Source organism: Dermacentor andersoni, chromosome 2 (assembly GCF_023375885.2).
Source record: "Dermacentor andersoni chromosome 2, qqDerAnde1_hic_scaffold, whole genome shotgun sequence".
Taxonomy (NCBI): Eukaryota; Metazoa; Arthropoda; class Arachnida; order Ixodida; family Ixodidae; genus Dermacentor; species Dermacentor andersoni.
In genome coordinates this window covers 185,910,877-185,936,399 of record NC_092815.1, presented here as the reverse complement: position 1 = coordinate 185,936,399, position 25,523 = coordinate 185,910,877, and the positions used below count along the sequence as shown (strand labels likewise).

The window sequence follows — 25,523 nt, the reverse complement described above, 5'->3', positions numbered from 1 at the left end:
ATTACGAAAAAGCGTTTGATTCTGTCGAAACCTCAGCAGTCATGAAGGCATTACGAAATCAGCGTGTAGACGAGCCGTATGTGAAAATACTGAAAGATATCTATAGCGGCTCCACAGCCACCGTAGTCCTTCATAAAGAAAGCAACAAAATCCCAATAAAGAAAGGCGTCAGGCAGGGAGATACAATCTCTCCGATGCTATTCACAGCGTGTTTGCAGGAGATATTCAGAGACCTGGATTGGGAAGAATTGGGGATAAGAGTTAATGGAGAATACCGTAGTAACTTGCGATTCGCTGATGATATTGCCTTGCTTAGTAAATCAGGGGACCAATTGCAATGCATGCTCACTGACCTAGAGAGGGAAAGCAGAAGGGTGGGTCTAAAAATCAATCTGCACAAAACTGAAGTAATGTTTAACAGTCTCGGTAGAGAACAGCAATTTACAATAGGTAGCGAGGCACTGGAAGTGGTAAGGGAATACATCTACTTAGGGCAGGTAGTGACGGCGGATCCGGATCATGAGACGGAAATAATCAGAAGAATAAGAATGGGCTGGGGTGCGTTTGGCAGGCATTCTCAGATCATGAACAGCAGGTTGCCATTATCCCTCAAGAAAAAAGTGTATAATAGCTGTGTCTTACCCATACTCACCTACGGGGCAGAAACCTGGAGGCTTACGAAAAGGGTTCTACTTAAATTGAGGACGACGCAACGACCTACGGATAGAAGAATGATGGGTGTGACGTTAAGGGATAAAAAAAGAGCAGATTGGGTGAGGGAACAAACGCGAGTTAATTACATCTTAGTTGAAATCAAGAAAAAGAAATGGGCATGGGCAGGACGTGTAATGAAGAGGGATGATAACCGATGGTCATTAAGGGTAACGGACTGGATTCCAAGGGAAGGGAAGCGTAGCAGGGGGCAGCAGAAAGTTAGGTGGGCGGATGAGATTAAGAAGTTTGCAGGTACGACATGGCCACAATTAGTACATGACCGTGGTTGTTGAAGTATGGGAGAGGTCTTTGCCCTGCAGTGGGCGTAACCAGGCTGATGATGATGATGATGATGATGCGCCATGGGGATGTTGCCTTTTCGTTTGCATTATTTGTGTGACGATATACTATAGCCGCTAGGCTATTGTTAGTTAAAATATATTTAATGGCCCGAAAGCGACTTAGGCTATGCTGCGTCAGCCGGAAGGTGTTGGAAAATTTGTTCTAAAAGCGACAAAAGCTGCATTGCTGTACAATTTAAGTAAAAAAAGGCTGTTATTTCTAAAAATACTAAACCAAGTCAGTCAATGACACTAGTGTATCGTCTCCTAAGATTAAAGGGGGGTATAAAAGTATGTTTACTTGATTTAACTTGTGCAAAGGTTTCCGTCTCTCCGTTCTAATCTGTGTACACGTGGTTAAAACGTGCATCACTGTTAAGGGATCGTGGCACTTCTCGCATGCTGGTTGTAAGTAAATATCGCTCGGGTGTCTTCAGTTGTCGTTGTCTGCGTGTCAGTACACCTGCGAAACCACGGCTGCCAGTGCCTGTGGCGCCATAAGGAGGAATCTTGCGAACCAGTTTTATTATAGGCGTCAGTATTCATTCATGCCTAAACAATCTTGCAAATGTTTCTTTAGTTTTGTTTATGCATAGGAGACTGAAACGAACGGATAATAACACCGAATAGAACACCATTCGCAGTGTTTTAATCGGAGAAATTATGCGTAAACTTACGTGATCCCCTCGGGTATCGTAAAGGCGTTGCGGACGTCTACGATCCTTTGTCCCCATGTAGGGGCGTCCACCGTTAACACGACTGCCGTGAAGTTCGCGCACTCGGCTCGCCGTAAGAGTTCCTTCGTGACGGTCCGGTTCTTGAAGACGTAAAGCTGCAACCAGAGCGTGGCGTTTGGCGCGGCTGATCTGACTTGTTCTAGGGATGTGGAGCTCAGGGTGCTCAAGATCATCACAGTACCGGCTGCTTGGGAGGCTGCGTTTGATACAACACATTACGTGAGACAGTAATTGTTAATCGAGAAAACTGATAACATCAATCTCCACATGTTTGCGCTCGAATGTAAATGTGCTAGTAAGGCAGTTGTTCCTGTGGTATAATTGGCTGTTTAAAATGACACTCTGTGCTATCGTGGGGCCATGGCCGGGGAGTTCGGCGACTGGACTTGAAGAAGCTGATATAATAGGCAACCCAGGGTGTAACGTAATTGTTATTGAACGCAAATACGGTAGCTTGTTGTAAAGAAAGTGAGATCAAAAAAGAAATTCGCATCCATGCGTTGTGGCGACTTCACAACCGACACATTTTGAAGGAAAGGTTTATCGAAAAGAACTGCCTGTTGAAGTGATTAATTACTTAAACACCATATCATTTAATTTCCAGCACATTATAATTTTTCAAAGGATTCTTCCAGTGGGCTAGCTTACAAAGGGCGGGGAAAACCAAATGGGAATCATGTTGGTTGGCTACGTTCTTATAGCGCCCCTTACCAGGTCTGGCCATTTTGAGCTGACAAGCACCGTGCTACTATGCGCGGTAACGATCGTGTTTTCTAAGTATTACATAACTACGTACCGGCGAAGAGAGCTGAACTTTCAAACCGAACGCAGTTTGCCCTTCACCTCGCGGGCGCCGCGCTCCCAGCCGGATATTCGACGCATATCGCACAAGTGCGCCTATGGACATCGTACTGCTGTGACGTAGCTCGTAGTGACACGTGGCTTCGAGAATTATTCGAGGCAACATCTGTTATTTGTGTAATCTGTTGCTCCACCAGACGAATCAAAGTTGAGAAAAATAATGAATCACAAGTACCAGATGTCTGACCTCAGTCCCCAGCAGCTGCAGAGTACCTTGCCAAGGCGGTGGTCAATCCTGTAACGCAGCAGAGGTTGCTAAGAATCTCAGGACCTGGAGAGGCCGCCAATGGATACTGACCCAGGCAACGTTTAACACCCGTACTCTCTCGAGTGAAGCTAAACCTAACAGGCATTCTTTGGGATATCATTGGTCTTAGTGAGGTTAAAAGAAGTGATGAGGCATATACAGTGCTGACAAATGCCCACGTGCTCATCTATAGAGAACTTCCAGATAAGAAGCAGTACAGAGTGGGATTCATAATCTATATGGAGATAGCGGGAAACATTGACGAATTCTAAAGCATTAGTGAGAGGATAGCAGTAGTCGTAATAAAGCTTAATAAGATGTTAGAATAAAAGTAGTACAAGCCTACGCTCCTACCTCCATTCATGGTGATGATGAAATAGATCACTTTCATGAAGATGTTGAATTAGGGATGACAATAGCACAAACTCAGTATACCGTAGGGATGGGCGACTTTAATGAAAAAGTTGGGAAACAGCCAGCTGGTGAACAAGCAATTGGCAACTACGGCGTCGATTCTAGTATCACTAGAGCAGAGATGCTGGTAAAAGCCGCAGAAATTAATAAGCGGCGAATAATGAGCACTTTATTCAGGAAGCGTAGGAGCAAAAATCGGGCGTGGTGAAAGCCTAGTGGTGAAACCACAAATGAAATTTACTTCATACTTTCGACCGATCCCAGCATAGTGCGGAATGTAGAAGTGTTAGGTATGGTAAAGCGCAATGATCATAGGTAAGTGAGGGCTAGGATTCACCTCAATTGGAAGAGAGAAAAAGTAAAAGTGGTCAAGAAGAAACAGGCCAACCTAGAGGCAGTAAAGGTAAAAGGAGACCAATTAAGGATGCTACTTGCAAAAAATATAAAGCCTTAGAACACAGACATGAAGATGATATACAGGTAATGAATGAAACCGTAACTAGGCTGGCTTCAGAAGCAGCAATTGAAGTGGGAGGTAAGGCACCAAGGCCACCAATACTTAAGCTTTCCCAGGTAACAAAGTATATAATAAAGAAACAACAAAGAATGAAAGTGTCCAAATCAAAACAGACCGAATTCGTGGGACTGTCAAATCTGATCTACAACGAGAAGGTACGGGATACTCGAAATTAAAACGTGAGAAAGACTGAGGAAGCAGTAGAAAATGAACGCACTATGAACTCGGCGAGAGTGAAACTTGACATAGGACAAACCAAGATGTATGCAGTGAAAAATAAGTAGGGTAATTTCATCAGCGATCTCAAAGATATAGTAAAAGCAGCGGAAGAATTCTATACTGACCTGTATAGTACCTAGAACAGCCACGATACCTCCGTTCGCAGTAATGAACAGGTTACAGAGCTTCCTTCTTTAATTAGCGATAAACTTAAAAGGCCCTTGCAAAACAGGAAACGGGGTAAAGCGGCAGGGGAAGATGGAATAACAGTCGATTTAATCAAAGATGGAGGAGACATAATGCATCAACAACTGGCTGCCCTTTATACGAACTGTCTTAGGACTTCAAGAGCCCCTGAGAATAGGAAAAATTCGAATATTATGCGCTTTAAGAAAAGTTTACACCCTTTGGAGTGTATATTTGCCGCACAACAGTAATCTTCATCTGTCTTGCCCGCATTTCCTTTCTTGAAATCGCTGCTCTCGTTACTTTCCTGTCGCGAATGCTATGTGATGCTGATAACGCGCATGCCGTTCGTTACTGGAAAGTACCTGGCTCGCCGCGTTAAACAAAGGAAATGCGGTCAAGACAGACGACGATTATTGTTATGTGGCAAATATACACCCATAAGGGTGCAACTGTTTTTAGAGTGTAATGATCCACAAAAAGAGAGACGTAAAAAATGGAAAAATTATGGGCCAATTAGCTTACTTTCAGTATCATATAAAAATATTCCCCAAGAATATTTAGAATATTAGGAATAGAATAAGGGCAGCATTGGACTTCAGTCAAGCAAGGCAACAGGTTGGTTTCAGGAAGGAATACTCTACAATGGATCACGCCCATATCATCAATAAGTTAATCGAGAAATCCGCAGGATACAACCAGCCTCTCTATATGACTTTCATAGATTACGAAAAGGCATTTGATTCATTAGAGATTCCAGACGCCATAAAGGCATTCCGTAATCAAGGAGCACAGGACGCTTACGTACATATCTTTGAAAATATCTACAGAGATTTCACAGCTTTCCTAATTCTTCAGAAGAAAAGTAGGAAGATACCTTTAAGAAGAGGGGTAAGTCAAGGAGACACAATCTCTCCAATGCTATTCATTGCGTGCTTGGAAGAAGTACACCAGGAATTAAGATGGGAAGGCTTATCAGTGAGGGCCAACGGCGAATATCTCTCCAACCTTCGATTTGCAAATGACACTGTCCCGTTCAGAAACAGTAGGGACGAGCTACAACAAATAATTGAGGACCTTAAGAGAGAGTGTGTAAGAGTGGGGCTGATGATTATTATGCTGAAGACAAAGATAATCATCAATAGCCGGGCAAGGAAACAAGAGTTCAGCATGGCCAATCAGGCTCTAGAGCATGTGAAAGAGTATATTTACCTTCGTCAATTACTCACAGGGGACCCTGATCATGAGAAGGAAATTTGCAGAATAAAAATCGGTTGCAGCGCATTCGGCAGATATTGTCACATCTTGACTGGAAGTTTACCAATATCATAAAAAAGACAGGTGTACAATGAGTACATTCAATCGGTGCTAACACATGGGGCAGGAACTTGGAGGCGGTCAAAGGAGCTGGAGAACAAGATAAGGACTGCGCAAAGAGCAATGGAACGAAAAATGTTAGGTACATCGTTAAGAGACCGGGAGAGAGCGGTGTGGATAAGAGAGCAAACAGGGATAGACGACATTCCAATTGACATTAAGAGAAATAAATGGAGCTGGGAAGGCCATCTAATGCGTAGGCTAGATAACCGGTGGACTATTATTGATACAGAGTGGGTGCCAAGAGAAGGAAACTACAGTTGAGGCCGGCAGAAGGTGGGGTGTTGAAATTAAGACATTCTCAGGCGCTAGTTGGAATCGGTTGGTGCAGGACAGGTTAGTTGGACATCGCAGGGAGAATCCTCCGTCTTGCAGTGGACATAAAATAGGCTGATAATGTAGAACAGGTATTTACTCCTGTGCATTAAGCTGCGGCTGGTTTCATTTACTTTCTGCAGCATGTATTCACAATATGGTGTGTTTACGCAGTGAGGATACCCCGCTTCCCTTAACCACGTCGTCTGTTCGCATAAACTTCTATTAATCTCGGGCTGGCATGACTTCATTCATCCAACCTTTACGCATGGGATTAGATGAACATTTTAGTCAATGAGTGCGTGAGTGATGTCATAGGACAGCTCGCCTGACTTGAATTTGGGGTGACATGCCCAATACCCATGCGCCTCCGAGGAAATAGACTATATCGTGAAATGTAGTGTGTTTTTTTATTGGCTAGTTAGTAAAAGTGCTTAAGATATGGTTGAATTTGTCATGAAAACATATAGATGCACTCTATTCAAGAATACCATCAACGTGCCTAAGAACACATGAAACCCGTTACAACTAAGCTAACGCGAATTTCCTTTTCGCAGACTCTTGTTGGCTATATAGGTTGTGCAGTCACAGGATCTAGAACTATCCGCTATGGTACAGTGCCAATAATCAAACTAGGTTCACAGAATGCAGGAGCAAAGTGGTTCACTTGATACCCCTACGCCGCGGTAAAGTATGTATAGCCCAAACAAAGCAGATAATTAATAACTGAGCAGGTCAGCACAGCAATAACGTCAAGAATCGGTGCGTTATTCATTTAGCTGGGCATTGTAAAGAACATAGACTCTCCTACAAAAAATTCAGCGCCGTTCCACTCTGTGAAGAATGATACTCAGCGAAGCTGTGTCTGTGGGCCCCTTATTGGCAAACTCCACTTCCGCCGTTGGTCGGGCCGCTATCGCGCTATGTTCGGGATCGACCCACGTATGCAGAGCGCTTAATGCCTGCTTTCACCTCCGCCGCGGGTCGGCCCGGCATTGCATTGTCTTCGGGATGGGCCCACGTATGGAGAGTGCTTAACGCCTGCTTTCACCTCCCCCGCGGGTCGGCCCGGCATTGCACTATCTTCTGGTACGGCGCACGTCTTGGGAGTGCTTAACGCCTGCGTCACCTCCACCGTTGGTCGTCCCGCTATCGTACTATCCTCGGGATCGGCCCACATATGGGGAGTGCTTAACGCTTGCTTCACCTCCACCGCGATTCGGCCCGGCATTGCACTATCTTCGTGATCGGCCCACGTATGAGGATTGCTTAACGCTTGCGTCACCTCCACCATTGGTCTGCCCGCTATAGCACTATCTGCGAGATCGGCCCACCTGTGGAGAGTGCTTAACGCCTGCTTTCACCTCCGCCACGGGTCGGCCCGGTATTGCACTGCCTTCGGGATCGGTACAGGTAAGGGGAGTACATAATGCCTGCTTCACCTCCACAGCGGGTCAACCCTGTATTGCACTATCCTTGCGATCGGCCCACGTATGGGGAGTGCTTAACGCTTGCTTCACCTTCGCCGCGGGTCGGGGCGGCATTCCACTATCTTCGTGATGGGCGCACGTCTTGGGAGTACTTAACGCCTGCGTCACCTCCACCGTTGGTCGTCCCGCTATCGCACTATCCTCGGGATCGGCCCACGTATGGGGAGTGCTTAACACTTGCTTCACCTCTACCGCGATTCGGCCCGGCATTGCACAACTTCGTGATCGGCCCACTTACGGGGATTGCTTAACGTTTGCGTCACCTCTGCCGTTGGTCGGCCCGCTATCCCACTATCTTCGGGATCGACCCACGTATGGGGAGTGCTTAACGCCTGCATTCACCTCCGTCGCGGGTCGGCCCGGCATTGTACCAACTTCGTGATGGGCCCACGTATGGGGATTGCTGAACGCTTGCGTCACCTCCGCCGTTGGTCGGCCCGCTATATCACCATCTTCGGGATCGGCCCACGTAAGGGGAGTGCTTAACGGCTGCTTTCACCTCCGCCGTCGGTCGGCCCGGCAGCGTTTTTAGGATTGCTAGTATGTACAGCGGGGCGTGGCACTTTTGACGGAGCTCGACGTTTCTTTCGCAGGCGCGAGTAAGAGCGGGCGCGAGAGAGAAAATCTGGGGGCTTTTGCTCCTTGAATATATGACTCAGCTTAGGCACTATGGAGGAGGTTTCTTAGAGCGCGTTTTATTCTTTTGTCCCCCAGACATGCCCGCATTGCGGAGTGCGGTCGGGTTGGTTTATACACTCCGCCGCTGGCTGGCCGCGCGGTGAGGCAGTGGGCGCCAGACGCCGCTTGGTGATCGCTGTGTCTGAAGGGACAATGTTCTGACTGGTGTTGTATAAGTCGCGGGTCGCTTTTTTCGTCGCGACTATAGATCGGATTTTTTACAAGCACTGCTCCAGGAGGGCACATGTAACCGGCAAACGGAGGCCTCAGGAGAGCCCCTGAGATTATATTAAAGCAGGGGGCGCAGGATCTCCGGGGAACCCAAGTGGTAGCGGGGGGATCAATAGCTAGAAGCGGGATTGGTCCGTGAGTTGGGGCTCGCAGAGGCCGAAGCGTGCCAGGGGAGTATAAGATCGGCTGTCCACTATCGCGGATAGCCAAGTTTTTATGCGAACACCCCCTGGCACGCCTAGGGACAAGCGCGTACAAGGCGCGCCAAGAAACTCCTTCGTAGTACCTAGGCAGTCGTATTTTCAAGGAGCAAAACTCCCCAGATTTCCTCTCTCGCACCCGCTCTTACTCGCGCATGCGCGCAAACGTCCGTCCTCTCCGCAAATGCCACGCCCCGCTGTACCTATAAGCAGTTGGAAATACGCGACCCGGCATTGCACTATTTTCGTGATCGGCCCACGTGTGGGGATTGCTTAACGCTTGCGTCTCCTCCGCCGTTGATCGGCCCGCTATCGTACTATCTTCGGGATCGGCCCACGTATAGGGAGTGCTTAACGCCTCCTTCACCTCCACAGCGGGTCGAGTCGGTATTGCACCATCTTCGGGATCGTCCCACGTATGGGGAGTGCTTAACGCCTGCTTTCAGCTCCGCCTCGGGTCGGCCCGGTATTGCACTGTCTTCGGGATCGGTGCAGGTAAGGGGAGTACATAATGCCTGCTTCACCTCCACAGCGGGTCGACCCTGTATTGCACTATACTCGGTATCGGCCCACGTATGGGGAGTGCTTAACGCTTGCTTCACCTCCGCCGCGGGTCGGGGCGGCATTCCACTATCTTCGTGATGGGGGCACGTATGGGGATTGCTTAACGCTTGCGTCACCTCCACTATTGGTCGGCCCACTATCGCACTATCTTCGGGATCGGCCTACGTATGGGGAGTGCTTAACGCCTGCTTTCACCTCCGCCGCGGGTCGGCCCAACATTGCACTATCCTCAGGATCGGCCTACGTATGGGGAGTGTTTAACGCTTGCTTCACCTCCGCCGCGGGTCGGCCCGGCATTGCACAACTTCCTGATCGGCCCACGTATGGGGATTGCTTAACGCTTGCGTCACCTCCACGGCTGGTAGGCCCGATATCGCACTATCTTCGGGATCGACACACGTATGGGGAGTGCTTAACGCCTGCATTCACCTCCGCCGCGGGTCGGCCCGGCATTGTACTAGCTTCGTGATTGGCCCACGTATGGGGATTGCTGAACGGTTGCGTCACCTCCGTCGTTGGTCGGCGCGCATTCGCACTATTTCCGAGGTCGGCCCACGTAAGGGAAGTGCTTAACACCTGCTTTCACCTCCGCCGTCGGTCGGCCTGGCATTGCACTATCTTCGGGATCGGCCGACGTATCATCATCATCATCAGCCTAGTTACGCCCACTGCAGGGCAAAGGCCTCTCCCATACTTCTCCAACTACCCCGGTCATGTACTAATTGTGGCCATGTTGTCCCTGCAAACGTCTTAATGTCATCTGCCCACCTAACTTTCTGCCGCCCCCTGCTACGCTTCCCTTCCCTTGAAATCCAGTCCGTAGCTCTTAGTGACCATCGGTTATCTTCCCTCCTCATTACATGTCCGGCCCATGCCCATTTCTTTTTCTTGATTTCAACTAAGATGTCGTTTACCCGCGTTTGTTGCCTCACCCAATCTGCTCTTTTCTTATCCCTTAGCGTTACACCCATCATTCTTCTTTCCATAGCTCGTTGCGTCGTCCTCAATTTCAACAGAACCCTTTTCGTAAGCCTCCAGGTTTCTGCCCCATATGTGAGTACTGGTAACACACAGCTGTTGTACACTTTCCTTTTGAGGGATAGTGGCAACCTACTGTTCATGATTTGAGAATGCCTGCCAAACGCACCCCAACCCATTCTTATTCTTCTGGCTATTTCAGTCTCATGATCCGGATCCGTGGTCACTACCTGCCCTAAGTAGATGTATTCCCTTACCACTTCCAGTGTTTCGCTACCTATCGTAAACTGCTGTTCTCTTCCGAGACTGTTAAACAGTACTTTAGTTTTCTGCAGATTAATTTTCAGACCCACCCTTCTGCTTTGCCTCTCCAGGTCAGTGAGCATGCATTGCAATTGGTCTCCTGAGTTACTAAGCAAGGCAATATCATCAGCGAATCGCAAGTTGCTAAGGTATTCTCCATCAACTTTTATCCCCAATTCTTCCCACTCCAGGCCTCTGAATACCTCCTCTAAACATGCTGTGAATAGCATTGGAGATATCGTATCTCTCTGTCTGACGCCTTTCTTTATAGGGATTTTGTTGCTTTCTTTGTGGAGGAATACGGTGGCTGTGGAGCCGCTATAGATATCTTCCAGTATTTTTACATATGGCTCATCTACACCCTGATTCCGTAATGCCTCCATGACTGCTGAGGTTTCGACTGAATCAAACGCTTTCTCGTAATCAATGAAAGCTATATATAAGGGTGGTTATATTCTGCACATTTCTCTATCACTTGATTGATAGTGTGAATATGGTCTATTGTTGAGTAGCCTTTACGGAATCCTGCCTGGTCCTTTGGTTGACAGAAGTCTAAGGTGTTCCTGATTCTATTTGCGATTACCTTAGTAAATACTTTGTAGGCAACGGACAGTAAGCTGATCGGTCTATAATTTTTCAAGTCTTTGGCGTCCCCTTTCTTATGGATTAGGATTATGTTAGCGTTCTTCCAAGATTCCGGTACGCTCGAGGTTATGAGGCATTGCGTATACAGGGTGGCCAGTTTCTCTAGAACAATCTGACCACCATCCTTCAACAAATCTGCTGTTACCTGATCCTCCCCAGCTGCCTTCCCCCTTTGCATAGCTCCTAAGGCTTTCTTTACTTCTTCTGGCGTTACCTGTGGGATTTCTAATTCCTCTAGGCTATTCTCTCTTCCACTATCGTCGTGGGTGTCACTGGTACTGTATAAATCTCTATAGAACTCCTCAGCCACTTGAACTATCTCATCCATATTAGTAACGATATTGCCGGCTTTGTCTCTTAACGCACACATCTGATTCTTGCCTATTCCTAGTTTCTCCTTCACTGTTTTTAGGCTTCCTCCGTTCCTGAGAGCCTGTTCAATTCTATCCATATTATAGTTCCTGATGTCCGCTGTCTTACGCTTGTTGATTAACTTAGAAAGTTCTGCCAGTTCTATTCTAGCTGTAGGATTAGAGGCTTTCATACATTGGCGTTTCTTGATCAGATCTTTCGTCTCCTGCGATAGCTTACTGGTTTCCTGTCTAACGGCGTTACCACCGACTTCTATTGCGCACTCCTTAATGATGCCCATGAGGTTGTCGTTCATTGCTTCAACACTAAGGTCCTCTTCCTGAGTTAAAGCCGAATACCTGTTCTGTAGTTTGATCCGGAATTCCTCTAGTTTCCCTCTTACCGCTAACTCATTGATTGGCTTCTTGTGTACCAGTTTCTTTCGTTCCCTCCTCAAGTCTAGGCTAATTCGAGTTCTTAACATCCTGTGGTCACTGCAGCGTACCTTGCCGAGCACGTCTACATCTTGAATGATGCCAGGGTTCGCGCAGAGTATGAAGTCGATTTCATTTCTAGTCTCACCATTCGGGCTCCTGCACGTCCACTTTCGGCTAACCCGCTTGCGGAAAAAGGTATTCATTATCCGCATATTATTCTGTTCTGCAAACTCTACTAATAATTCTCCTCTGCTATTCCTAGAGCCTATGCCATATTTCCCCACTGACTTGTCTCCAGCCTGCTTCTTGCCTACCCTGGCATTGAAGTCGCCCATCAGTATAGTGTATTTTGTTTTGACTTTACTCATCGCCGATTCTACGTCTTCATAAAAGCTTTCGACTTCCTGGTCATCATGACTAGATGTAGGAGCGTAGACCTGTACAACCTTCATTTTGTACCTCTTATTAAGTTTCACAACAAGACATGCCACCCTCTCGTTAATGCTATAGAATTCCTGTATGTTACCAGCTATTTCCTTATTAATCAGGAATCCGACTCCTAGTTCTCGTCTCTCCGCTAAGCCCCGGTAACACAGTACATGCCCGCTTTTTAGCACTGTATATGCTTCTTTTGTCCTCCTAACCTCACTGAGCCCTATTATATCCCATTTACTACCCTCTAATTCCTCCAATAACACTGCTAGACTCGCCTCACTAGATAGCGTTCTAACGTTAAACGTTGCCAGGTTCAGATTCCAATGGCGGCCTGTCCGGAGCCAGGTATTCTTAGCACCCTCTGCAGCGTCACAGATCTGACCGCCGCCGTGGTCAGTTGCTTCGCGGCTGCTGGGGACTGAGGGCCGGGGTTCGATTGTTGTATTCATATAGGAGGTTGTGGCCAAGTACTGCACCAGGGTGGCCAATCCTGCTCTGGTGAGAGAGTGCGTTACCGGTTCTGGTCACCGGGATCAGGCCGCACTCCAGGCCTGTTTGTGCAATTTTCTCAACACACGGTTTTTTTTTTGTATTTTCCGGTGGAGAATAGCGCGGCACCGGGATTTGAATCACGGTCCTCTTGCACTGGAGACGGATACTCTACCGTCCCCGTAGGAGTTAAATTAAAAATTAATTTATGGGGTTGTACGTGACAAAACCACTTTCTGATTATGCACGCCGTAGTGGAGGACTCCGAAAATTTCGACCACCTGGGGTTCTTTAACGTGCACCTAATTCTAAGTACACGGGTGTTTTCGCATTTCGCCCCCATCGAAATGCGGCCGCCGTGGTCGGGGTCCGATCCCGCGACCTCGTGCTCAGCAGTCTAACACCATAACCACTGAGCAACCACGGCGGGTCCCGTACGCCTCATTTTAACCTACAGTGGTGCCCTATTTGGTCAGTCAAGGTGGACCAATCTGAGCTCGGTTATACCGCATGGATGGCACTCGGCTACAGAACCTGGTATTTATGACCTGCACATGTGAGTGTGAGGCCATACATATTTGAAGATATATATCTTTCTTTTTTTTAGGAGGGTTCTAGTACAGTGATAAAATAAAGGAAAAGACATTAAAAGAAAGAAAGAAAAAAGAAAAAGGGGCGAAAAAAAAAAGGAACATAACAGGTGACTTGAACTCGTGCCCCTTCGATGTTGCCCGGAGAGATAGCTCAGTCGGTTGGTTCGTCAGGCCCCAGGCTACTTTCAAGCGCCACAGCTCCTGCTCCGAGCCTCACACTTACGTGGAAAGAGACTCATGTTGTCCGCGATAGTTGGAAGGCATACTTTCTAGGAAAAATGGCCGCTCGAGGAGAAGAGCGAACTCGAGCGGCTTTAGAGGCTAGGAAAACTGCCTTAAAATATTTAGACTTGAGGTGAAGCTTCGTTAACAAACTATAACACGGCAATCAGCACTCGAATATTACGAGAGAAATTACTGAGACGTGGAAAATTCCCTTGAAAAAAAATCTGGTTTGCGAGACAAATGCTTGTATGTACTGAACCTCTTAAAAGATGAGGGGGGGGAATATGCGCTCACCGAGAGGGCATCGTCAGCACGAGACATCCACAAGGCACCTTACAGAGATGTGGAGAGCTTCGCGGCCGGAACGAAGCCTCCCCTCTCCGCCGGCCAAGAGGGGGAAACGCGCTTTCCGATCGCTCAAGGTTGCGCGCACAAAGCATAACTCTAGCGTCTAGGAAAAGCTGAACCAGGTGCGATGGCGGCACGTATAGCGTGGGAAGCTAGCCGCCAGAATAACTATACCAAGGACTGCTGCTGATGAGGGCGAAATACCTTCGTGTAATTATAATAACCCTAATAGGACTACTTTCGAAAAAAAAAAAGGAAACGGCCCAGAGGGCTATACTACGAGAGCTATGACTGATAGTTTTCTATATATATATATATATATATATATATATATATATAGAAAACTATCAGTCATAGCTCTCGTAGTATAGCCCTCTGGGCCGTTTCCTTTTTTTGATGAATACATATATATATATATATATATATATGTATTCATCTCATCTATGGGATCGCATGCGCGCGCTGTTGCTTTGTCTCTGCGTGTAGTATAGTTAAGAGAGCCAGTTTAAGGGCGGAGAAGAAGAAAGAAAAGAAAAGCAAAAACTGCAGCGCCGTGGTTTTAAAGCGCACCCGTGGTAGAGAAACGGAATGCGATATAAGCGTGCGTAGCCATGATACGCACACGACAAACTACCTTAAAATATTTAGACTTGAGGGAAAGCTTCGGTAACAAACGATAGCACAGCAATCAGCACTCGAATATAATTATAACCCTAATACTTATTGTAAATATTCATCTCATCTATGGGATCTAATGCGCGCGCTGTTGCTTTGTTCTGTGTGTAGTAGTTAAGAGAGCCAGTTTAAGGGCGGAGAAGAAGGGAGGGAAGGAAAGTCTCTGAAGCAAAATTACAGCGCCGTGGTTTTAAAGCGCATCCCGTGGTAGAGAAACGGAAGGCGATATAAGCGTGCGTGGCCATGATACGCACACGACAAACTGCCTTAAAATATTTAGACTTGAGGGAAAGCTTCGCTAGCAAACGATAGCACGGCAATCAGCACTCGAATATAATTATAACCCTAATAATAATTGTAAATATTCATCTCATCTATGGGATCTAATGCGCGCGCTGTTGCTTTGTCTCTGCGTGTAGTAGTTGAGAGAGCCAGTTTAAGGGCGGAGAAGTGGGAAGGAAAGGATAGTCTCTGAAGCAAACTTGCAGCGTCGTGGTTTTAAAGCGCAACCGTGGTAGAGAAACGGAAGGCGATATAAGCGTGCGTGGCCATGATACGCACACGACAAACTGCCTTAAAATATTTAGACTCGAGGGAAAATTTCGTTAGCAAACGATAGCACGGCAATCAGCACTCGAATATAATTATAACCCTAATAATAATTGTAAATATTCATCTCATCTATGGGATCTAATGCGCGCGCTGTTGCTTTGTCTCTGCGTGTAGTAGTTGAGAGAGCCAGTTTAAGGGCGGAGAAGTGGGAAGGAAAGGATAGTCTCTGAAGCAAACTTGCAGCGTCGTGGTTTTAAAGCGCAACCGTGGTAGAGAAACGGAAGGCGATATAAGCGTGCGTGGCCATGATACGCACACGACAAACTGCCTTAAAATATTTAGACTTGAGGGAAAGCTTCGTTAACAAACTATAACACGGCAATCAGCACTCGAATACGACGAGAGAAATTACTGAGACGTGGAAACGCCTGCGTCCTTTCCGCCGCGCGCGGGTCGACCCTGTATTGCACTATCTTCGAGATCGTACCACGTATGGGGTGTGCTTAACGCCTGCTTTCAGGTCTGCCGCGGGTCGGCCTGGCACTGCACTATCTTCGCGATCGGTGCAGGTAAGGGGAGTGCTTAACGCCTGCGTAACCTAAACAGTGGGTCGGCCCAGTATTGCACTATCTTCGGGATTGGTGCAGGTAAGGGGAGCGCTTAACGCCTGCTTTCAGCTCCGCCGCGGGTCGACCAGGTATTGCACTATCTTCGGGATCGGTGCAGGTAAGGGGAGTGCTTAACGCCTGCTTTCAGCCGCGCCGCGGGTCGGCCCTGCATTTCACTATCTTCGGGATCGGCACATCCCAGCACAAAGTTTCAAGAGCGTTTTGATGGCGAGCGGGCTTGTCGCCGCATCTGGTGGAGGCCCGCGGAATCTATGGAGCGCATGGATTTCAATTCTGAAACTTTATGGATCTTAAGTTTCCATAAACTTTTGACGCGAAAGGTGCATTGACATATTTAAAGTCGTGGTTTACATTTTCAGCTTCGAGACATTGTGGGTCTAATGTTCTTATAAACATTTGACGCCGAAGGTGTACTGACATTTCTTAATTTGTTCATTGGACCATACAACGAGACAATCCAAATCAACGCACTATCAGACAAGTTGAGAAAGCACGCAGCGAAGTACGATGAGACGGAGCGTTGTGGTGGTTCATTTGTGCCGTCATGTCACAGAAAAGAATATCAACATTTTTTTTCCACCTCCGCCAAAGCATCCATGTCAAGACACTAATGCCAGCATAGAAGGTAACTACGTTCTTTTTTATTTTGCTACTTTGACTTTTATTCGCGAGCACACATAGAGTCTCTTGAATTTTCTTGTTCCCGCTACCCACGGGCTGCCAGAGCCAGCCAGAGCGCATGCGTTTTTCTCGTGTTGCCCAGACAACCGCGCGGCACACTTCGGTGTGCGTTCGTTTTTCGCTGGCTAAGTGGATTTTCGCCTAGCAGAGTTTTGGCCGCTTGCTGGCTAGCAGACTAGAAAAAGGAACAATGGTCGCTCACCGCCATCGCAGTGGGGACTCGACGGATTGTGACGAGTTCGCTTGAGCGTAACCTCTCCGGAAAGTCTTGTCTCGCCGGTGTAGGATCCTGAGCAGTGTGCGTATGGCCAAGCGTCTCACGTTTTCTTCGAGATTCCTTCGGTACTCAAAGTAGGCATTCGATTGTGGGCGACGTGCATTATCTTGCGTTTTTTTTTGTCATTTCGGTGCCCCCGCCGCGCAAGAAAGGGCATTGTTACGGCGCAGGGTATTGTTGTATGGTGAAAGTTCCATTTTGTTACTTTTTTTTGCGGAATGTAATGGGCCACGGGAGGCTTCAGTTGCCGGATACTCTTAATATATTATTGCGATAGCAATTATATGGAATGTCCAGGCGCAGTCCTGCCGTCGGTGTCGCCCTCATGTTGCGTATAAAGTCCAAGGGCGATAACATGGTGACCGTACGCCGGATGCAGTATGTGTGAGTGAAAGCGTAGGGGGGGGGGAGGGGTAGTGGCATGGTTGAGTCTACAATGGTGGCTTAGTCTTGTGTGCGCAAGGGAGAAAAGCTCGGAGAAAGGGCACCGCCTTCTGTCGCGCGCGAAATATCAGGGGTGCGGAGGCAGGTGTGTGTGTCTGTGTGTGGGGGTGGAGGGGGGGTGGAGAGGGGGAGGGGGCTTAGGTTTCTGTGACTTGCGAATATGTGATTGCGCAACATGTTTATTTGCATTGTTTGACGCGTTATATATTTCGACTTTTTCTTAGATACGTAGATGTATTGGAGACTTCTACGTATATTAAAATATTTTGTTGCGAGGTTTTGTGTATACGTGCAGCGAACTTTGTGCCACTTCATTGCCCTTTATCAAGGTGTATCTTCGCATTTGTATATTCCTATGTATCTTCACATTTCTAATTTACGAGGGCGAGTCAAGTGAAAGCGAGCCAATCCACCCCGCGCAATAATGGTTCGGTTCACCATCTACGAGGCATGCGCGTAGCACACAGGCATCTCTCATTTACGAAAGTGACACGCAGGTATGAGGATAAATCTTCTTTAATGCTTTCATACATTGGGTTCAACGTGGTTGCGTGACATAAGGGATGCTGTAAAAGTTGAACAGAGTGTTGTCGTGAGGTCTTTGACAACTGAACGTGTTTCCCAATAAGAAATTAGTCACCGTATGGCTGGCGTTTACGTTGAACAGTGCAATTCATTGGCCACTGTGAAGCGTTGGAACAAAGGGTTCAAAGAAGGACATCAAAGTTTCAAAGACGATCCAAGGCCGGGCCAATTATTATTATTTTTAGATATGGAAACATGCAAGCAGACAAAGGAAACATGGAGGGAGCAAGCTGATAACTGCCACCGAGAGGGGCCCGACGCCTGCTTACTCTTTTGGGAGAAGGGAATGAAAAGAGGCGAAGAAAAAATAGAAAACAAAGAAATAGTGAAAGAAAATAGGAAATAAATAGATCACAGGGACACTGACAAAAGAAAGTACTAGCAACACCGAAAGCAATGTCTATAAACGGGAGGCCAAATAGGTTTTCTGCGTGAAAGTTACCCACGCGCGAAGGTATCCACTGCGCAGTGAGGGACACCCCACGAGAAGTCATTTTGTCGGCGGGCTGTAGTAAATACTGCGTAGAATTGGGCTATTGGCATACTCTCTCAACAGCCGGCTAAGGGCAGCACGACAATCTGTAAGTATGACGACCTTCGATGTGCTTTTTGTCTTCCTGTACGTACTTCAGAGCAACATCAATCACTGCGAGCTCTGCAGTTGTTGATTAGAATGGATGAGGTATTCGAAACGCCATTCTTATGCCAGTCGAAGGGCAGAAGGAAGGTGCTGCAGCGCCTTGAGCGTCGCTGCTTAATTAAGATGGTCTCCATATTTTTCAAATAAGTGCAGCTGTGCCAACTGGAATAGTGCCGAAACAGGCTGGTCAGACATTTTGCGTATCTGGGGAATCGAGAGATTAATAGAGAAGGGGCATTTCTTGCTGCGTTCCTTCGGAGTTGTCAGTGAGGTAGTAGCTTCTGAATTGCTAGCAATGGCCACTAACAATGCCGCCATTTTCTTCATGCGTGAGTACGGTCGTTGAATCAGCTGGTTCATAAATGTTTGTCGATCTGATGCTCGGTGCAGACGCTCTACGTGATACAACGCTATCTGGTCTGCTTGCAGCCTCAGGGGCAGCTGGCACGCTTCAGTAATGGAAGAGACCGTGCTCACGAGGTAAGCCAAGAATGACTCGGAATGCAACACGATTACCCCGTTCCAATTGAGACATCAAACTAGGCGGCACGTTCAACAGTGGCGAGGCATACATCAGGCCAGAAAATACAGATGATCGATGTACGTGTACTGCTGTCATCTCGTCACAGGTGTCGGCCACATATCTGAAAGGGGACTGCGATTTTTGCCGCACAGAGGTGCCGGCTGAGCGCCATGATAGGCGATTATCGATAATTACGCCCAGGTAGCGGTGTTGCTGTGCCCAATCTATGGGTGTACCTCCGAGGTACAACCGGCTCGTGATTCGACGAGCGCGTTGTCTAAGATACGCAAGTGCGGCTTACTTAGCGGGTGAAATCGACGGACCAACTTCTTCCATGTACTCTTATGTGACATTCAGAGCTCGCTGCAAGATTCCTCGAAGACGTGAAACCTGGTGCGAAGGACTTCTGAACTACAGTGCGATGTCATCAGCATAGATTGCTATGTCTATTGGAAAGTGACATTCTTGAGGCAATTGGCTTGGAAGTCCAGCAAGTACATTGTTGAAGAGAAGCGGCGATAAGACGCTGCCTTGTGCGACATAACATTAACAGTGCGAGATTCACTTGTTTCTCGTCGCCTCACCGCGCGGGCAGCCAGCGGCGGAGCGTAAACAAACTCGACTGCACTCCGCAATGCCGGCATGTCTAAGGGAAAAACGCATAAACAATACGGCCTAAGAAACCTCCTCCGTAGTGCCTAGCCATAATCATATATTCAAAAAGCAAAAGTCCCCACATTTGCTCTCTCGCGCCTGCTCTTAGTCGCACGTGCACACAAACGGCTGGCGATCCATCAAATGAACGTCTCGTGTAGGGATGATGGTTATTGTACATGGATTTGCCAAAACTTCATCCTTCTCGCTCCAAACGGCTTTGTGACTCCGCAAAGTGATCATTTTCGACAAAGTACTGCGTTATAAAAGCAAGAGTTCGCAATTGTTATGCATATGCGAGGAGTCCATTTTGCGTCCTGCGTTTAAAAAATTAGTAGTGCTTCAAAATGTACCAAGTAAAGGTTGATACATCTCAGCGAATAAAGCCATAAGAACCTCTGGAGCAACAAGGATGAAAATAAGACAAATAAATGCATGAATCATGATTACCAAGCTACTACGACCGATCGCAGCGCCAGGCTTTCTAACAGTTTTATTGCGAAACTTTCTGGTAAACAATATAAGCAGATCCAAGGCACATCTTCGAATCTATGTGAAGCAACGCTTCCGCGAAACGATTAATTGAACCCGACGTGGTAGCTCAGTGGCTATGGTGTTGGGCTGCTGAGCACGAGGTCGCGGGATCAAATCCCGGTCACGGCGGCCGCATTTCGATGAATGCGCAAGCACCCTTGTGCTTCGATTTAGGTGCACGTTAAGAAATCCGAGGTGGTCAAAATTTCCGGAGCTCTACACTACGACGTGCCTCATAATTAGAAAGTGGTTTTGGCATGTGAAACCCTACAATTTAATTTTAATTTCAATGATTAATTGAATGCAACGCATTGAACCATTTCATTCCTGCGTCTTGACCCAAATGAAACTGGCGCTTGGGCGCATGTGGTCTTGCGCACACGTGCTACGCGATGACACACGCACGGCCGTAATCTCAAAAATCTAGTTGGCGATGGCACGACACAAGTATACGTGCGACTCTGACTTTATACAAGAAATGAATGAAGAAGCGATTGTGGCCTGATGGTTACAGCATCACGCTGCTTGCTGTGCTGGGGGACCGATGCTCGATCGCAACGTCGGGCAGGTGATTCATTTCTTTTGCAGGGGATATTCGCAAGACAAGCGCATCCCCTAGCAGCCATGGTCAGGAAATCCCGAAAAGGTTCGAAAAGAAAGCGTCGCTTTAAACAAATTTGCAGGACGCTTAAGTTTCGCGTTTGAGAGTGGAACGCGATAGCATTCAAAGATCCCTGAGTGCTTCTCACCCTTCCCGGCAACTGCAGCTTATGCAACCGCTATTTTTACCGGGAAATTCTGGCGTCGAAGGCTATGCAGGAACACGAGCTTTCCGGTTCTTTTTCTTTTTTTTTGATGCTGTGCAAGAAACCGAGGGGGCCGCAACGGGGGCTTCAGTTCCCATTGCTTCACCTGTTTCACCACACCGGCAGCCAGCGTCCCACCGTAAGCAAATTCGACTCTACTCCGCAATGCCGGCACGCCTCGGGACAAACCCATAGAACACGAGCAAAGAAACTTCTCCGTAGTGCCTAGGCAGAGTCAAATATTGAAGGAGCAGAAGCCCAACCTTCTCTCTCTCGCAGCTGCTCTTATACGCGCATGCGCACAAACGTCCAACGCCTTCGGAAATTCCTCTCCCGCTGCACTTACCAGTAATTGTAATGTCACGGCCCGGTGGTGTACAGCTGTTACTGCTTGCCGAACACCTTTATTAAGCATATTTTCGACTCGCTTCGTGGGCATATGCATGTGTGCGATTGTTTGCGTGCATACGTGCGTGTTCGGGAGTGGCGCATGTGTGTGTATGCGTAGACGTACGTGTGTGTGTACCTGTTGACATGCGTGAGTGCTTGTACGTGCACGTGAGTTTAGATATGCATGCGTGCGTGTGCGCGCCTGTTCGTGCATGTGTGTGCTGCCTTGTTTTTAGTTTTCCGGATATGGGCTCGCTGACCGGCCCCGGGCTGGGTCAGTGTATGGACGGCGCTGCGGTGACAGGTAGCGGCCTGGTGACGGCGAACGGGACGGTCGTCGAGGGCTCCACTGAGTAGCGGCGAGGTAGTCGGCGATGTCACGAGGGCGTTCACCTTCCCTCGGGCGCGGTGCGTTGACGGCGAAGCCTCGGAATCTCCGGTCGCGGTATCGGCTTCGGCGGTACACATGGCCGTCTTCGCCGCAGTGGTAGCAGAGCGGACGGTGGTCGGGGGCGCGCCAAATGTCCGTCTTCCTCACGTAGGTGCGCTGGGTGACGGGTGGCCGTGCTGGCGGCGGCGGCGCACGACGGAATTGCGGCGTTACCGGGCCCTGGCGCGGTCGCGGAGGGTGACCTTGACGGTGTGCCACGGCGGCGCACGTCATCGCTTCTGGCTGGGGATGAAGTAATTGAGGTTGCACCTCAGGAACTCCCAGCGATCGCTGAACCTCATCTTTCACAATGTCAGCGATCGAAGCAACTTGAGGCTGCGACGAAGGCAAGACCTTGCGCGGTTGTTCGCGCACAATGGCCCCGATGGTCTCTTGGAGATCAACTGCGCCCAACGCTTGGATGGCGCACTGAGGCGTGAGCAGTTGGCGGTTATATTGCCTAGTGCGCATTTCTAAAGTTTTCTCAATCGTCGTAGCCTCTGTCAGGAACTCAGCTACGGTCTTCGGTGGGTTTCGGATTAGTCCGGCGAAAAGTTCTTGCTTTACACCTCGCATCAAGAAACGTACTTTTTTCTCTTCGGACATTTCCGGTTCGGCGTGCCGGAAAAGACGGGTCATTTCTTCTGTGAAGATGGCGATGGTCTCAATGGGTAGTTGGCCTCGAGTTTCCAGCAGAACTTCGGCCCTTTCTTTTCGGACAACGCTAGTGAACGTCCTCAGGAAGTTACTGTGGAACAGGTCCCTTGTTGCAAGGGTGGAGTCCCGGTTCTCGAACCAAGTCCTCGCGGCATCTTCCAAGGAGAAGTACACATGTCGTAGCTTATCCTCAGATGTCCAGTTGTTAAAGGTCGAGATCCTTTCGAAGGTTTTGAGCCAGGTTTTCGGATCCTCCGACGTAGCTCCACGGAAGCTAGGGGGCTCTCTGGGTTGTTGAAGTACGACGGGTGACACTGGGGCTGCCATTGTGGTTGTCTTGCTCACAACCTTTTTGGTCTTCTCAGGTAGAAGCCCGTGCTCCAGGGGCAGCCGTTGTAGACGACGGCTTGCTCGATGGTCCGGGACTACGTTGGTGCTCTTTTTGCGGTACGGGCTTGGATCACGGCTTGTCGGGGGCATCCGGTACATGAGTGAAAAATCATCTCACCAGATGTCACGTGGTAGTGACATTAAAGAACACAGTAGCTATACTGTGAAAGACAAAAATACCTTTTATTGGGCGAACCTGTGCCCACAAAGACAGGCTACATTAAAGCACAACGATAGCGGCGAACACAGTCGGCGATCGTCGGAAAGCTGATCCGCGGGTCAAGCGCGTCGGCTTTAATAGATCAGTCGTCGAATGTTCCAGAGTAACCGCTGGGACCCGCGTGTATTCCACAATGTTCTAGACTATTTGCGTCGCGCATACATGCAATCAGATTACACAAGTTGCGGAGAAAGACAGCGGATGGAATCATCGATAACATTCCAGAAGCTTCTTTTACATCTAGGCGCATCCTGGGCTGTGCGATAACATTTGTTAGGTGGTGAGATGTGGCCGCCCGATAAAGATAAAGAAGTACACGTGTCAATATTTTGGTTCCTGCGAGATGAACGCTGAAGTCATGTGTGTGGGGAAGCGGATATTGATTCGGAGTAGTAACGATATTCGCAGTTCGGTAATCACCACAAGGCCGCCATTCGCTACTGTCCTGCTTTGGAAGGAAATGGAGATGGGTGGATGGATGGATGCAAAACTTTAATAAGGTCCGGAGGTACGCGACTCAGCGCGCTGCGGGCCGCTCCCACGTAAGGACAGTCAGGCCTTGCCCGAACGCCGCATCGTGGGCCCTCTGGACAGCCCATAGGAAATGGAGAGGTGACGATCAATTGCTGGAGGATGGACGAATAACGCCGAGCTGAAGCATGCGTTCGTCCTCACGGCGGGCGACTTCCAACCTCTGTGAAGCGAGTCTCCATGGCCGGCGGGTGACAGGTAGCCCTGTGGTGATGATATGGTGCGTCACCTTGTGTCTCACGGGCAGCGCATCGTTTCGAGGCTTCGTGAGTTGCGCGTGCGGCAAGACCGGCAGAAACGTACGGATGCGAGATGAGGTGAGGTTTGACTGCAGGCCAAGTACATCAATGGGTGTGACGTTATTCTTTAGGCGCCGGTCGCGAAGGCTCACATTTTCGTTGAAATGGCTGAGGAAATGCGCTCCCAGTATGGCAAAGCTGGCGTAGGCGATGACAAACAGTCATCTGTGCAAGCGCCGGAGGCCGATGCCTAGCGTTATTGACCGGCGCCCACACGACGCGATGTCTGTGTTGTTCACTGCATGGAGCGTCGGTGGGGACTTGCCACATCCGCGATCTGCGTCCGTGGCGGGAATGATAGGCAGCTCGGCTCCGTTGTCGATGATGAAACAGGTACGATGATGCGGTCGACTACGAAGAGTAGGCGGCTTGCCCGAGGGCCGTTGTCGCATACCGCCGTTAGTGACTGGCCGGTGCGTTTCCCTTCCACGAACAGGGCTTGCTCGCGAAATCGACGGTGGTACCAGCAGAACTGCCTCGGCAAGTCTCTAGGTGTGTTGCGAGACTGTGAAGGCGAATGGTTGAGCCGAAGTTAGTCGCCAGTGTCACCACCCGTCGTTCATTCCACCCGTCGTCCGATTCTCCAATGCACTGGTAAGGCGGTCGACTGTTTCCTCCAGGTGGAGAGTTCGTTGCCGGGCTCTGCAGCTCTTCCAACAGCGATAGATAGCTGTGCCGCAGACGAGCAGTCGCATATGCGGTCATCCAGTGCAGCTAGCCGATCGAGACTCGTCTCATGGGAGCCCGCCAGTACCATGCGTGCCTACTGTGGGAGGCGTTGCAGGAACAGCTCGCGCGAAATTGGAAGCTGGCTGTCGCTTTCGGAGTGCTCACCCAGTAACTGGCGCAACCGGTGCAGGAGTTGTGACGGCCGTTCGACGCCGAGTTCGTCGAAGAGGAGTTGTTGGAGCCTACTCGGCTGCGATGACTCGAGGCAGTACAGCACCGTGCGGTTCAGGTCGTCGCATGCTGTGGCTGAAGGCGTACCCACTAGCAAGTCGTCTATGGCATCGGCGAAGTCGGAGGGTAGCGCGGCGAGGACATGCAGGTATTTCGCAGTCTGCGAATTGATGCGCCCGAGTTGAAAATGGGCCTCTAGAATTCTTGGGCCAAAAGCTGGGAAGCTGAAGCTCTGGCGCGATGACAGTACACGTAATCGAGGGGTAGTCTCTGTCAGCAGGAGTAGGAGTAGCCTCGTCCATTGCTAGTGTTCGGAAAAAAACATAGATGTCCAGGGTCACCACTTGGGAGTTCGTTTTGGCAGAGGCAATCAGTGTTCTTGTGAATAACTGTCCTTGATAAACGTACTGTTTCACGGACTCTAGAGGCTCATTGAAGAATGCGTTTTTCTTGTGCGGCTTCGCGGTCCTTTGGGCGGATGAAAAAGTTGTGTTTCAACAAAATTATGTTATGTTACTGCATCTTAAGCGTCTGGTCATAGAATACGCCACACATTTTGTTTATGGTGTAGTGCGGAAACAGTTTCACAGTGCGCTCGCGGACCGCAGACGAGCATGGGCGCCACTCTCTTCTTGGGTGCCGAAAACACGATGCTGCGACGCAAGCACGGAAGGCAGAGTTCGTCGACCATTCTTGCTGGCAAAAATACTAGCCGTATCCTTCCAGGACTTGTGCGGCAGAACGCTTTCAGGTGTTCGTTTTCTTATAGGCTGCATTCTAGGTTTATTTTTGCTCTTTGTTCTTTCAATTT

At 48.8% G+C, this 25,523-nt stretch overlaps 1 protein-coding gene across 1 annotated transcript in view; it reads right to left on the bottom strand.

Moving 5' to 3' along the window:
• The window catches only part of LOC126540823 (uncharacterized), a 131,443-nt gene that overhangs the window by 57,461 nt on the left and 48,459 nt on the right, over positions 1-25,523 (bottom strand). Inside the window, exon 4 of the mRNA XM_055075970.2 lies at positions 1,733-1,988. Within this exon, the coding sequence (XP_054931945.2) occupies positions 1,733-1,988 (256 nt within the window). The remainder of the gene's footprint in view (positions 1-1,732; positions 1,989-25,523) is intronic.